The following is a 16,549-nucleotide window of genomic DNA, read 5'->3' on the forward strand; positions in this document are numbered from 1 at the left end:
ACTTTGGATAAAAGCGTCAGCTAAATGACAAAATGTAAATGTAGACTCTTGTAAAGAAGTCTGCATGTCAAGAGGCTGCTATTTTCAACTGTAAGTCAACTTTGGAGCACTTGTATTTAACATGTATTTAGATTCCTATAGGTCTATATCAAGTCCCGTGATCAATAGATCACTAAAGCAACAAATTGTGGTTTCAAGTCCTGTGATCAATAGATCACTAAAGCAACAGCCAACAGATAATAGGGTTCAAGTACCTGTGATTGGTAAATCACTAAAGCTAAATTGGATGTGCATACGCTTCAAGTGTTAATTTGTGACTACTCTTTTTAATGGGGATGTGGGTGACTTAAGGTTTTTAACTGTGTGGATATCAAACAGGGAAGAAAGTGGGTAAAGATGGTTTTAAACGGTAATTCAGAATTATTTTATTCTGTTTAGAGCAGGGGTGTCAAACTCATTTTCACAGAGGGCCACATCAGCATTATGGTTGCCCTCAAAGGGCCAAAGACCGTATAAATGTTAATGTAATGTAAAATAAATGTAGCTACACATTTACATATTGTTAAACATGGTGTTTCTGTATTTATTACTTATTCAAGTTATACATATTGCATATTCATTTGCATAAATGTAAAAATATATGTTAGCTTATGTTATTTTAACAAATAATTTTAGTTTATCAGTACCCCATATTACTCCATCAATCAATGATCAAACCATTCAAGTAAATAACAAAGAAGAATATCATCAAATACAAGCTATGACATTAAGTTTGTTCAAAACCTTTTTGTCACAGTCAAGAGGGGCAGAACTAACAACTGTGAGCTGCAAAGAACACGTGGGACAGATGTAGCAGATGTTACAAAAACAAATGGCTGCACACAACCTTGCAGAGGCCATACAGTACATCCAACTAATGGAAGATAGTTTAATTAACTTTAATTAACAGATTGCAGAATGGGTACAGTACAGTACAGCTCAATACACACAATTGTTAAGGGGATGCAGACCAGAGAAAGACTTTCGACTTGTTTACATCAGGGTCCCCCATTTTCAATTCGTAATGAAATTGCTATTATGTGTTTGCATGAACACACAACTGTAACTGTACTCAAAAATAACAAAATAAGGGTTGTCTCAGTTCACAACTATATTGGTCAAGTTTTGGGTGGGACTTGTTTGCGTCCCTACAGCTTCTTATTCAATTGAGCGAGATGCTCGGTTATGTCACACAGCCAGTTTGCATCTGACAGTTCAGACAATATTTCTTCAACCCTTTGTTACCTATTCCGCCTGGATCTTTTTTGTATTTTGGGCTGTAAAATTGTCAAAGAATGTCTGAGGAGTAAGTGCTTTTGGCTTTTTTCCTTTGTTACCTCAGATGTTCAACATACATGTATGTGTAAGAATGTGTAATAACTAAGGCTGTCAAAGTTAAAGCTTTATTAACGCATTAACCCACAATTATTTTAACACTGCTATTTTTTAACCCAATATTAATCTAAATTTTTTTTTTTTCTTTTTTTTTTTTTTTTTTACCTGAGCTCTTGGGGGGCCACATCAAATGACGTGGCGGGCCGGATTTGGCCCGCGGGCCGTGAGTTTGACACCTATGGTTTAGAGCGATACGCTGCTCTGTTGTGCCACCTCGACTAATTACATCAACACTGTGATTATTGTACTGTAAATGAGGGCTATTTTATTGCACTGCACTATTGCATTATTTTATTCTGTCTATTCTATTATCTCTATCTGCAAAGAGGAATGGACCAAAATCCCTCCGGAGATGTGCACAAACTATAAGAAACGCCCGACCTCTGTGTTTCTCCACCAAGTATTAAGTCATGTTTTGCGAGGGGATCAAATACTTATTTCACACAATACATTTTTTTTTAATCTTTTATATAATCTGATTTTCTGGATACAAATATTATATCTCAAACTGTTAAAATCAACCTACCATTAAAATGATAGACTGTTCATTTCTGTGTCAGTGGGCAAACTTACAAAATCGGCAAGGGATAAAATGATTATTTCCTTCACTGTAACTCGTTCAATGTGGAAAAAACAAACAAAGAAGGGGCCGATAAGATAAGATATTCTTTTATTGATCCCCTTGGGGAGATTCAGGCGTCATAGCAGCATAGGGGGCGGGGGGAGGTACAGGTGTGGGGGCATGGTAATAGTAGAATGACATAAATATAGGCAATAAAATTTGGTCTGAATACAAAAAATATGAGAGAAATGACAACAGTGTAAACAATATAATTAACTCTGAATATAAGAATTATGAGAAAGTAAACAGTGTAAACAAAGGTGCAGATGAGGGTCTGTAATGTATGCCCTATCAGTTATATTATACGTTACAATAAATATGGGCACAAAATTATTATAATTTAAATTATATACTATGCGTAAAGTAAAGGTATACACCGGTGCAGTATAGACCACTGCACTTCCACGTTACATGGAGCTCGGGAGGGGGAGGGGGGAAAGGGAGTGTGGGGGGATACAATTAATTAATGTTGATTACAGCACTAAGTGGTTGTAGCTATGGTTGTGGCGGTGCTGTAGACATGATCCAATACCAGACTTTTTTTTATACTTGTCATGAATAATGTATAAAATGTCTCTTCAGGAAGCCCAAGACAGGGATTCTGATGCTGAACATGGGAGGACCTGAGAAGCTGGAAGATGTCCACGACTTCCTGCTCCGTCTCTTCATGGACAAAGACCTAATGACACTTCCTGTACAGAAGTAAGACGTCACACACACAGTCATTCATTCCATTCATTCTGTGGAACGAATACTAGTTGACTGGGTGTCTCTCCAGCTAAACTGTAGGTTTCAGGACGAAAACTGTAGGTTTATTGCAAGCAATTTGCAGGGAGCAGACGGAGGTAGTAAAGTCTACTAATTCTACAAAGAAATCTAGTATTTATAATGACCTTTTACGTAATGATTAGAGCATTAGTTATTGGATATCATCCCATTCTTGGTCAGCTAGAACATGTAGTGGAAATTGTATGTATCCCCCCTCCTCCCAATTTGATCATATTCACACATGCTCAGATTGGGATTCCTTTCCACCCTGTTCCATAAGACATAAGAGTAAAATGGCCACTGTGTGAATAATGGTCCTGTGTGTGTGTCTGGTAAGCAGGGTGTATCAAGTTTTACACCCACAGTCCCCTAACTAACCATAACCTCTAACCGGAAAGATACAATTACCACATTTTCTCTTTTTGAGGTCCAGAAAACTGTCCTCAGAATTAACACTTCTCTGGGTCTTCTATGATTTTTGTCTGGTGGATCAGGCATTATGATGGTAGCTTTTTTCAATACTCTCTTGTAGTAGTTTATGTAATTTCTTTATCATCATGTCATCACCACCAGGAAGGCCCGTCCTCTTTGTAGTTGCTAAATTGGTTTAGAACGTCATGTCGTGAGCGAACCTTTTCAAGATCAGTCCAACTCACATAATGTTGCTTGGCAACAAAAGGAGGACGTGGTTTTGTGTGAAAGGGGACATGCTGGCAAATCTTTTTTTGGGCAGCGTGAATGGGTCTGGGACATTTCAAAAGGCCACCTTTTTGTCCGCCTCTCAGTGTGAAAAGGGCTTATATAACGGTCATATAACGGTCTTTTTTTGGCTGAGCTGACTGATACTACTGACCAGAGCTTTGACCGTCTCTGTGTGCACTACTGACAAGAGCTCTGAGTCTCTGTGCGCACTATTGACAAGAGCTCTGAGTCTCTGTGAGCACTACTGACAAGAGCTCTGAGTCTCTGTGAGCACTACTGACAAGAGCTCTGAGTCTCTGTGTGCACTACTGACAAGAGCTTTGACCGTCTTTGTGAGCACTACTGGCCAGAGCTTTGAGTCTCTGTGAGCACTACTGACCAGAGCTCTGAGTCTCTGTGAGCACTACTGACCAGAGCTCTGAGTCTCTGTGAGCACTACTGACAAGAGCTCTGAGTCTTTGTGCGCACTACTGACAAGAGCTTTGACCGTCTCTGTGAGCACTACTGACAAGAGCTCTGAGTCTTTGTGCGCACTACTGACAAGAGCTTTGACCGTCTCTGTGAGCACTACTGACAAGAGCTCTGAGTCTCTGTGTGCACTACTGACAAGAGCTTTGACCGTCTCTGTGAGCACTACTGACCAGAGCTCTGAGTCTCTGTGAGCACTACTGACAAGAGCTCTGAGTCTCTGTGAGCACTACTGACAAGAGCTCTGAGTCTCTGTCAGCACCTTAGGCACAGATGAGAACAGGGAGTCCCGAGAGCACAAGCTGTAATCCCTGCTGAACAGGCGCCCCGACCGACCAGTAGGAACCGCGGTTTACAACGACCAGGACTCATACCCCGCCGGCTTCCCACCCGCTAACACTGCCAATTGTGTTAGTATAGGGACGACTGACACTGTTGACGGACAATTAAATATGATGAAAGATATTAAGACCTTGGACCACATATGAAAGTGGCCCAACCCAGAATAGAAAATATCAGATTCCATGTGATTTGTGTTGTTATGAAAAAGAAAAAAAAGATCGGAGGGGGAAATAAATCTGATTTGCGGCACTTCTTACTTCAGTTTGAATGTAACCTAAATGTGTTCAGTTTGAACGTAACTTAAATGATTTCAGTCTGAACGTAACCTTAATAATAATAATAATAATAATAATAATAATACACTTTATTTGTTCATACAAAAGTTTCAATTCAAAGTGCTTCACAACAGAAAAAAGACAGGCATAAAGTGCAGAAATTCTTTCACATTAGGATCTAACATCCTAATAGGCCACCTTGTTTATGGTTTGATTCAGTTTAAAAAATAGACAATAATAAAAAAGTAAGCTAGAATACTTACTTACTTACTTGGGCCCATCGCTCCCAATGGAGCATAGGCCATCTACGACTATTCTCCATCCAACACGGCTTTGGGCTGTCCTTTCTGCCTCCCCCCAGGTAGTTCCTCGTCTCTTGAGCTCCGCCTCAGTGTCCCGCCTCCAGGTGTTCTTAGGCCGCCCTCTCTTCCGCTTCCCCTGGGGATTCCAAGTCAGCTAGAATAGACGGAGTAAAATAGTGCTGTGCAATAAAATTGTAGAATAGAAGACGCATAAAATGAGCACATAAAGTGCAGACATATAAAGACATATACAGTGCAATAAAATACTTCTGAATGACTGTTTAACAGTTTAAAACCGTCTCTACCTTCCCTGTTTGATATCCACAGTTTAGAACCCGACAGTCGTCCTTCCTGATACCCACTTTGACCCTTCGAACCTCCCTCTGAGGGCAAACCTCCCTCTGAGGGCAAACCTCCCTCTTCAGGGCGCAGGTCCCTCTCTCAGGGCGCAGTTCTAGGCCTGGGTCCCCCACACAGTTAAAAACCTGACAGTCTTTCTTCCTGCTTGATACTCACACAGTTCGATACCTGACAGTTTAGAACCTGTAATAAAAGAGTAAAATATAATGTCTTCAGTCTGAACGTAGCCTAAATGTCCTTGTCTGAGAAAAACTAATGAATGTTATTTCTATAAGCTATTTGTTGGGCTAATGCAGGCTGTTTTATGATGTGGTAAAAATAATTTATCTTTCGGGGCCTTCAGGTCAGCCCTAACCCTTGTGTGTGCAGTCACACCTCTCCTCTCTATGTTTTTATGTTGAACAACTCAACAGGCTGACACAAGAACAGCACAGGAATAAGAAGAACATTAGTTAAATCCATGTTGAGCACGGTACTCTGTACTATCCTCACTCCTCAGCTTCGAACACTTCGGCTTGTCCCTCAGCAGAAAGGAATTCTGCACACTGAACCTCTTTATTGTTGTCAAGGAGACCAAAATAGTCAGGTCACCGTTCTCTTGAATTTATTAAATATATTGACGTAGCCTAGATTGCACTCTTCACTGCACTTATTCATTCTGTGTCCTCCACAGTACACTGGGGCCGTTAATTGCCAAGCGGCGTACACCTAAGATCCAGGAACAGTACAGTAAGATCGGAGGAGGCTCCCCCATCAAACACTGGACCTCCATGCAGGGAGAAGGCATGGTCAGACTGCTGGACGAGATGTGTCCTGACTCAGGTGAGCGATGCCACGGACAAGAGACCGGGGGGGGGGGGGGGGGGGGGGGCGACGACAAGTTGGCAGTCTGGTTAGGGATCCCCGGTGCCAATGCTGCCGATGTGCCCCTGAGCAAAGGCACCTAACTCCCATATCTGTGTACCAACCTGCTCCAAGGACAGGGTATTGAGAAGTAGCCAACCTTATCTGAAATACTGCGATACAACACAGCAGGCGGTTGCTTGCAGTATGTCACTGTGGTTGTATCTGTCCTTGTAAAGAGAAACCCTCACATAGACGTGAGGAAACTCACCTGGGTTTGAATGGTGTGAAGCCTAACATCAGCCAAAGCCACCGCGGCTGCTCACTGGTACTCGGAGGCGACGCCAGTGTAGTTTCTGCCTCTCAAGATGTCTGGGCGTGGGGAGGAGATAGTGAGGAGTGCCTCTCACACCGCCATGATAAGGAGGGAAGACACGCAGTCTCTCCACCCTGCATCTGTTCTGCAGACTGTTCCTCTTAATAACTGGACTTTGGAGAAGTCTTTATTCGGCATGCAGGCAGACACACAGGAACACACACACACACATGCAATTAGTTGCGTCGCCGATGCGATTGAGTGGAGCAAAAATGCTTGAGAGGTGGAGCAAAAATGCACCAAACATACAGTGATGGAAATAATTATTTGATCCCTTGCCTATTTTGTCTGCCCACTAACAAAGAAATGATCAGTCTATAATTTGTTTATGAGGTTTATTTTAACCTCATAACTCATTGGACGCCAGACCCGAGGATAGTCGGGTTATCTCGCCGACCGTTCAGCGCCAGACCCGAGTATAGTCGGGTTTATCGTTATTTCTTTTATTTGATATTTCCATTCATTACAGGCACACGGACTCGGGGTTAACATGGGGAATCATCCTGAGAATGCCAAAGTGCAATACCGGCTGCATCCACCCAGGTGGCAGTATCGAGCATCCTTTGAAACATTATATCTTGGCCTGTGCGTCGATCAAATGTCTCCGGGCGCACTTTTCTTTGTCGGGCGGGGAGGGCGGGTATCCCAATCGCATTGAGAAGCGTCAAATGCCTCCGATGCATCTGTTGTGGTGGATTATGTTGGCGACACGATGGACACCAGTACTTGGACTCGCGATCAGACAATTGGAATATTCTTTTTGGGGTACCTTCTAGTGAAGGTAAGGACTAAATTATATCAATCCTGCTTTGATCCAACCATGATTTGACCTCGATCGCAACGTGTGTGTAACGTTACTCCACAACGTATGCTGTTGGTGATGATCAAAGCATAAAAAAAACGACCCCCCCCCCTTTCATGCATTCATGATGAAACATAATACGAGAAACGGCAACGCTTTTAGTGAAATTCACGTTTTGCTGCATATCGTCATTTTCTGGGATTAGACAGGATCACTCTAAAACTATACTTATATTCACCACGGTATAACACGCGAACGTATTGATGGAAAAATTTATTCTTTTTCACATATTGAACGATAGATACTTGATGTCAAATGGGCCATAGTATTGTATCCATAGCTAATGCTATAATATAGAATATATATATATAGCCCTGCTATCTTTTAGAGCGTTGGCGTGGTAGGAACTAAGATGCTCTAGGCCTCCGGGGCTCAAAGATTTAACAGGCGCCCCAAAAAGTGGCCATTTTAGTTTTTGACAACTGCATACTTTCTTTGCAAACCAAAATACTATACTTTATACTTATAGCACATGCATAATCCTCATCTCTTTTGAAAGATACATTTTTTTAATCCACTTTTTTCTCCTATTTTTCTTGTATTTTCCTCCCATCCCAATTTAGTCGTTATGCCAATTCCCCCCTCCCCTTCCCGGTCGTTGAGCGCATTTGCCCTTGACTTGCCGGTCTAGGGAGCCCTGAAGTCTTATCACATGCTTCCTCCGATACATAGGAGACAGCCAGCAGCCTCTTTTCACCTGGCAGCGAGGACTCTCATTGGGTGAGTGTAACGCGTGGGAGGGCACACTACCTCACCCAGATCCCTTCCTCGCTGTGCAGGCACCCTGACCGACCTGTAGGAGTCGCTGTTTACAACGACCAGATTACCACCCACCGGCTTCCCTCCCGCTGACACTGCCAATTGTGTCAGTATGACGGCCGGCCAAGCCGGAGGCACTGCTGACAGCTGGATTCGATACCAGTGTCTCTGCGGTGGTAGACAGACGCTTAGTCCGCTGCACTACCCGGCCACCTGAAAGATAACATTCTGAAGTTTCAGATACAATAAAGAAAGATCACTTTCAGTGCTAATTAAATAGAGTAACATAGGTCTGAACTTGAGTTGTAGAAAAACGTGTTACTCACGTTTTTCTGTAGTAGTTGCAATATCCAGAAGTAGTATATCACAAAAAATTGGTATGAGCTGGAAAGCACCCTGGGTCCATAGCCTGAAGTATTATGTAGTACATGTCCAAATATCATAAAAATGTCCTGTCCCCTCAGCAGAGAAACACCCCCAAAGCATGTTTCCACCTCCATGCTTGACGGTGGGGATGGTGTTCTTGGGGTCAAGTCATAGTCTGCATTTCTCTTCCTCCAAACACGGCGGGTTGAGTTGATGCCAAAGAGCTTGATTTTGGTCTCATCACCTTCTCCCAAGCCTTCTCCGAATCATCCAGGTGCTCATTGGCAAACTTCAGACGGGCCTGTACATCTTCTTGAGCAGGGGGACCTTGTGGGCGCTGCAGGATTTAAATCCATTATGGCATATTAGGGCTGTCTTAAATACTTCGAAGCTTCGTTCGATGGCCATGGGATTCGAATATGAAAATAAAATTGGGTGTTACAGTCTTGAGTGCATAGTAGCAAAGACTTGGTAGCAGAGCAAAAACAGTATAGGTTAGTCGTTTTCCTTTGGACTAGTTTCCCTGTAAACATCACTGACGTCTCATTGTGTCTCATCTGTCTGCCGTCCACAGCGCCTCACAAGTTCTACATCGGCTTCCGCTACGTCCACCCGCTCACGGAGGAGGCCATTGAGGAGATGGAGAAGGACGAAGTGGAGAGAGCCGTGGCCTTCACGCAATACCCGCAGTACAGCTGCTCCACCACAGGTACTGTGGTTATTCTACACGCCTGGCGTGTTGTTGAGCTGCGGTCCGTCTCCCAGCATCCACAGCACGGCTGCTCGACAACATACAAGTTCATGTTAGAGGCCAAACATTGTAAATACAGTGCAATAACATGACACCGTGTACCGGCATTAGCCTTTAGAGATGGATGGCTTCCATCGCCTCACATTTTTACCCATTCACTCACCCATTCACTCACCCATTCACTCACACATTCACACACTGACGACAGAGGCAACCATGCAAGGTGCCAATCTGGACCGGGAGGAGCGGGAATCGAACCGGGAACCTCCGGATTACCAGACGACTGCTCTACCGCCCATATATACAATGTATAAAATACAACTGCATAATCACTGGTAATTATTATATTTAGTATGTATAAATTAATTAATGATCATTGCATTTATATATACATATATATATATATATAAAAATATATGTTTTATTCTATATATCTTTTTTTTTGTCTTTTTTTTTTAAGGCCATTGTTGTGAAGGATCAGATTAAACCGAATATGTATATTTATTTATATATATATATTTAATTGTATTTGTATATCGTTTGATATCCCCTGTATATTCCTTGTACAATATGCATTGAATATCCCCGTTTCTACTAAACAGCCCATAATAGTTTCATTCTACCATTGGACGAGAACCTGGCGCCAGGTTGCCATACCCCTAGGTCCAAGTTCAATCGTGCCGCCTAACATGTCGAGGCAAACCCCCGGTTCCGCGCAGTAATATGCCGGGCGAAATACGAATGGTACTATTTGTTCATAGCGCATATATATATGGCGCTCGTAAAGTAGAACTTTCTTTTAGTCCAGTTCTTTACCCTCCAACAGAGTGACAGACGCAAAAGCCTCCCCACGACGCACGTGCGGTGTAGTAGGGCCTACTTGGCCCAGAATAGGCATTGAGATATCGTGTAGATTAATAGTTGAATGGTCATAGTTTGGCACCATACCGTCGAGTTGGACGTATTCTATTAAGCTAATAATAGTCTATTTATGTATGGTGCATCGTTCGGTTAGAGTTCTACAGTTATCAGCACCCCCATCGTTCCTGACGTTATCTGGACGCTTATCCAGGCTGGTCAGACCCCTAGTGGTGATTGCATCCGAGGAGCTCCGGGTCAAGAGCGACTGGACCTGTATATTGGATTACTCTACCCAGACGACGGCGAGCCTTCCACGGCTCTTGGATTATGCTTTGTGTGCTTTGATTATTCCATGGATAAAGGCCAACACTGCCGAGTGTTGGAATTACCCCCCGGAGAGGACTCCAGGTGAGGCGGCGCTCTACACGTGAGGTCGCACCACGTCTCTCCGTTGTGGACCGGCAGATACCGTTCCACAGAGGGTCCAGCTGTATTCGTCTGCGGCCCGAGGTTCTGTGGGCACCGTGTCCAAGACTTTGGATTCTCCCAAGACACCGTCGGCCAGATGGGATACCGCCAGCGGCTTCTCTAACCCCCCCCTCCTACTGTCTTACAACCAGCGGGACCCCCCCCCCCCCCTTAGTGTATCCAGCTATAATCATTTAAGTACCATCGCTATCGTTTCCTAAATATTCCAGGTTGTATACTTACTCCCTGCGCAACCAGAGATTGGACATTCAATGTTGATTTACCTACGAATACTCATTTGCCATAAAAGTGCATATTCCATATTTCAAATCATAAATGTAATTAAGTGAATGTTGTATACACCTTTTGCTGTATTAAATATTCGATTTGGTACATTTGTGTTGGTTCGTTTCATCAGGTGGGAAAGTGTTCATCATACTTATATCTTGTACTGGGTGGCCAGAAGTTAAAGTACATGAGGTAGTGGTATTAAATATCATATCTAACAATACAGTCAGGGAATTGTACCCCTCAGTTACAGCCATCAATGATCCAAACCCCAAAGACAAGCTGGTAGCCCCACCAGCAAAAAATGAAATAGCAACAGAGACATGTTTTTGTTTTCAGTTCGAGTCAGAAAAGAGTCGGCTCTTGATACAAGGACTAACACTAGGAATTGTCTATGAAGTTGGTCATGAGAGAACTGTGAACATGTGTGGCTAGCAGCACCACACCCTGCCTCACCCAGCTGCAGGACCCCACCCTGCCTCACCCAGCTGCCCACAGCTCTGTCGGGGTCTGATAAGCTCTGAGGACTTTTTTTTCTTTTGTACATTTATTTAAAATGTTTTACCTTCTTTTCATCACAAAAACCTTGAACTTACATGTGCACACACATACACACACACACACACACACACACACACACACACACAGTACTTCCTACACACACACACACACACACACACACACACACACACACACACACACACACACACACACACACACACACACACACACACACACTACTTCCTACACACAGACACAGACTACTTCCTACACGCACACACACACACAGACAGTACTTCGCACACACACACACACACACACACACACACACACACACACACACACACACACACACACACACACACACACACACTACTTCCTATACACTCACACAGACAGACAGTACTTCCTACACGCACACACACACACACAATGAAAAAAGATTTAAAAAAAGATTTTAATAGATTATCTATTAATCTATTAAAAAAATACTAATAGATTTCTTATTGATTATGATGATACAAATTATCTAATAAAGGACTATTAGCAGGTTTCTGACAATAAAAGCAATGCATACAGTGCATACATAGAATGAGTATAGAAATAGACGGAATAAGAGCAGTGCAATAAAATATACATAAATTAGCATAACATAGTGCAGTGCAATACAATAGTTCTCATCTACAGTCAACAACAATAACAACAGTCTGGATGCAATGCGTCTTTGATATAATGGATCTGTAATTGGGATAGTTTTTTTTACCACACAAAGCATCATGTAGATTTTAAAGGGGCAGGTCACCCAAAACACAAGAAAACTATTTTCTTCCCTTACTAGGAGTGCTATCTATCCATCCAGATATTTTAGGTGTGATCTGCCTAGATTTGGAGATATTGGCCATAGAGATGTCAGCCATCAGCTCAATGGGTTTCCTTTGTTGCTGTTGAGTTTTTCAAATGCCATTTCTTGGCGCTTTGAGCACCACTAAGAAGTGCCTACTGAGCTCCATTGTATCTGACGGCAGACATCTCTACAGCCAATATTTACCAAGACAGTGCAAATCACACCAAAACTATCTGGATGGGTCATTAGGAGCAGCAATGTCTTAGTGATTTAGGGCCTGGCTGATTCAACTGATTTCTCAGAGAATAAGTAAGAAATCTGATATAGGGCAGACTCGGGTAGGGCTAGAAGGTTGTCTGGTTGCTCATCAATTGTTGCTCACTGGTTAAAGATGATCTAACCACCGTTGAAATGAGTGTAATAATTACTGCCCTCACTTTCTTCAATCCCAAGTGTAGCAGTTTCAGACCTGTTAATAAACCAAAGGGGCGTATCATTTGCAATGTTAATGTGCTTTTTTTCTTCTTTTTTTCTCGTTTGTTTGTTGGTATTTGTGAGCAGGCAGCAGTTTGAATGCCATCTACCGTTACTATAGAAACCGAGGCGACAGGCCCAAGATGAGGTGGAGCGTCATCGACCGCTGGCCCACACACCCACTGTTGGTTGAGGTGAGACACACATTACATTTACATTTAGTCATTTAGCTGACACTTTTATCCAAAGCGACTTACAAGTTCTGTACGACAAGTCAGCAGGAAGGGCACAACTCTATCAGCTGAGTAACAATGTTCACCAAAGTGTTGAGTGCTACAGTGTAGGTTAGTATATTAGGACAAGTGCATGACGGTAAGGTTAGTTAGGGTAAGATTTAGGGCTGTCCGATATTATCGGCCTACATTGGCATAAAAATGTGATATCGGAAAATATCGGTATCGGTTTTATTTACCCAGGCAAGCAAGTAAGAACACATTCAGATTTTTTTATTGTCAAAGTATGCATAATGTTGTGTTAATTACACGACAAGAGATATGTAATGTTAATTACCTGAAATTATTCCGTTTTCTCGGGGGGGAAACCCTGCATATATCGGTATCGGTTGATATCGGTATCGGAAATTAAGAGTTGGACTATATCGGTAAAAAAGCCAATATCGAGCATCCCTAATTAGATTATAATTTTTTTTTTACACACACCACTGCCCACTCATGCACGGCTGGGGGGGGGGGGGATAAGACGCATGACAATATTGAAGGCAAGTAGATTACTAGCGTGAAAAACTTGACGTCACTAAACCATCCGGTGTGTCACCGTCCCGCGCCCATATCCCAGTAAAATCACCACGAGGAGGTACTGTCTCATAGTTGTTATTCACGTCTATGGAGCAGCTCCAGGATTTGTCTCCATCGTCACTAGAATCCTCTACATTCACATTAAGGAGCGACTTGTTCATATTCACAAAATCAAAACTGAGCTGTACAGTATTATAGAAATAACACTATGTGAATTATATTTTAGGGTGGCTGTTTTTTATTTAACACGCTATTACTGCGGGAGTAGTAGTCCAACACTGGCCAACATGCTGCCACCCATCCGTGTGACATTTAGTCATGACAACGTTAAGAAAACCTAGCTCTCATCTGCCAGCTGCATTGAAACTTTGCACACTGGAGGAGCCAAGCTTCCATTATTCACCGATTATCACTACTGAAGCTTCGAAGGCCAGAAAATGGTCCGTGTGAACTTCCCACTGGCTGCAGCAGAATGGCCATTTTTCGCTCATATAAGCACATATAGTTGGAATCAATAGCAGACAGTCTATAGACACTTATTCAGACAATGTGCTTGACAATGACACATATTCAGACCATTCAGACTTATTGCTCAATGACAATAAAACTATGTAACAAACCATCAAATACACTCACAGCACACACGTACACACTCACTTTAAATAAACAACTCACTGTAGCACCCACTTTACTCAGTTTAGACACTTTAACACACTTTATATTTATTGGTAAAGAGATTTTCACTACAACTCATACCTCATTGCACCTTACCCTAAGTTGTACCTCATCCCATTTCTGCATTGTACTGTATATTGTATTGTAACTCAGTTACTTTTTCTCTACTCTGCATTGTATATACCGTATGTATATTGGAACACTTTTGTTTTGTTTACACTTGTTTACGTACTTTACTTTCTATTTTATACTTATTTTATACTTATCTATTTTTATCTAGCACACTCTCAGGAGCGTAACGGAAAGAAGCATTTCATATAAAAGTATTCTGTATTTCTGTATGACAACTAATAAAGAAACTTGTAAAACTTGTCAAATTTAAGTTCAAAGAGTATTATAGAAAAATGTATCCATTTCACAGACTGTCCCTATTTTTTTTATAATAAAACACAAGATACTTGTGCCCTAATGATAAGGATACACGCTCAATGAAGAAGCCCAATGGCCGTCACAACGGTTGTGTCGAAACAAGCAGGTGGTATTGGGGACTGAGGCTGGTTGTCATAGTAACTACCAATCCTAGGCCTGAGTAGCTTTGGCCCGAGACATGAAGTGTTTTCATGAAGACAGCTGGTCATGGGGTCCTTTTTTTTTTTTTAAAGGTAATGGTGTAATTGTTTATGTCCCACCTGCTGCTGTACCGAACCCTGACACAGAGCCCCGGAGCTGGGCGAATGGAACATCTAATCACTGATCACAATGGAAGGGGACTCCATGACAGCCAGGCGTCTCACACACAGGGGGGACTCCATGACAGCCAGGTGTCTCACACACAGGGGGGACTCCATGCCAGCCAGGCGTCTCACACACAGGGGGGACTCCATGCCAGCCAGGCGTCTCACACACAGGGGGGACTCCATGCCAGCCAGGCGTCTCACACACAGGGGGGACTCCATGCCAGCCAGGCGTCTCACACACCGCACCATAATGGACGTCCGGGACGGCCTCTACGGAGAACTCGCTGTCCTTGAACTTCTATTAGATTGTCCCTGGTATAGTTTTTTGTAAACTTAACCCGTACCATAACCTCACTGGAGGCCTCCAAGCTAACCGTAAATGGAAGACACCTATTAGGAGTGGGGGGGATTAAAAATATATATACTACCCAGCCGCTCCAGAGCTTAGACCTCTACACTACCCAGTTGCTCCAGTGCTTAGACCTCTACACTACCCAGCTGCTCCTAGTGCTTAGACCTCTACACTACCCAGTTGCTCCAGAGCTTAGACCTCTACACTACCCAGTTGCTCCAGTGCTTAGACCTCTACACTACCCAGTTGCTCCAGTGCTTAGACCTCTACACGACCCAGTTGCTTCAGTGATCAGACCTCTACACTACCCAGCTGCTCCTAGTGCTTAGACCTCTACACTACCCAGCTGCTCCTAGTGCTTAGACCTCTACACTACCCAGCTGCTCCAGTGCTTAGACCTCTACACTACCCAGTTGCTCCAGTGCTTAGACCTCTACACTACCCAGCTGCTCCAGTGCTTAGACCTCTACACTACCCAGTTGCTCCAGTGCTTAGACCTCTACACTACCCAGCCGCTCCTTCATGCACATTGATGAGGAGAAACCAGTCGTCTTCCTTGGTTACAGTAGTGTTCACTTTGCTCCAGTCCAGCAGAGCTACTTGTTTGTTTCTGCTACTGTAGTCTGTTGGTAGATGAACTGATTTGTGTTTTTTTTCGCAGAGCATTTTACAAGTAAACCAATGGGATTATTATTAATGGCGACTATTTGTTTTCTCTTTTCGCCGCAGTGCTTTGCGGAGCACGTCCTCAACGAGCTGCAGAAGTTTCCGGAAGAGAAGAGGGATGATGTGGTCATTCTGTTCTCTGCGCACTCCTTACCCATGACTGTAAGTACCATCTGCTGTGAGAAGCTCATATTTATTTAAGTACGTTCTTGGTTTTCTCCCCTCCTATCTGTTAGGGGTGGGAATCGCCAGAGACCTCACGATACGATACTATCGCGATACTAAATATATTGCGAGTATTGCGAATATTTCAAACGTTTTTGATTTTTTTTTATCAAATTTAATTTATTACCTTTTTTCAACTGCAAAGTAAAACTATGTCAACATGTTTTATCTAATAAAATAAAGTTCAGTCTGTTCATCTCACTTCAATCATTTTTATTGCAGAACATGGTATTTTCTCAAGCAGACGGATGTAAACACTGTAATCTGTGTTGCATGTACCTGACAAACTGAACTGTTTGTATTACAGTCATATTCCAACTTAACTGAATGCACGTGTGTGTGTGTGTGTGTGTGGACTTGACTACTGTACTATTACAGGTATTGAAATGAACAATGCAACTTCCTTATACATT

At 42.8% G+C, this 16,549-nt stretch overlaps 1 protein-coding gene across 1 annotated transcript in view; it reads left to right on the plus strand.

The window, feature by feature from the left end:
- Positions 1–16,549, plus strand: part of fech (ferrochelatase) — a 39,053-nt gene that overhangs the window by 8,758 nt on the left and 13,746 nt on the right. The window contains exons 3-7 of the mRNA XM_084325139.1: positions 2,639–2,758; positions 5,947–6,095; positions 9,054–9,188; positions 12,754–12,860; positions 15,975–16,073. Of these exons, the coding sequence (XP_084181265.1) occupies positions 2,639–2,758; positions 5,947–6,095; positions 9,054–9,188; positions 12,754–12,860; positions 15,975–16,073 (610 nt within the window). The remainder of the gene's footprint in view (positions 1–2,638; positions 2,759–5,946; positions 6,096–9,053; positions 9,189–12,753; positions 12,861–15,974; positions 16,074–16,549) is intronic.

The sequence above is a fragment of the Notolepis coatsorum genome (assembly GCF_963971535.1).
Source record: "Notolepis coatsorum genome assembly, chromosome: 11".
Classification (NCBI taxonomy): Eukaryota; Metazoa; Chordata; class Actinopteri; order Aulopiformes; family Paralepididae; genus Notolepis; species Notolepis coatsorum.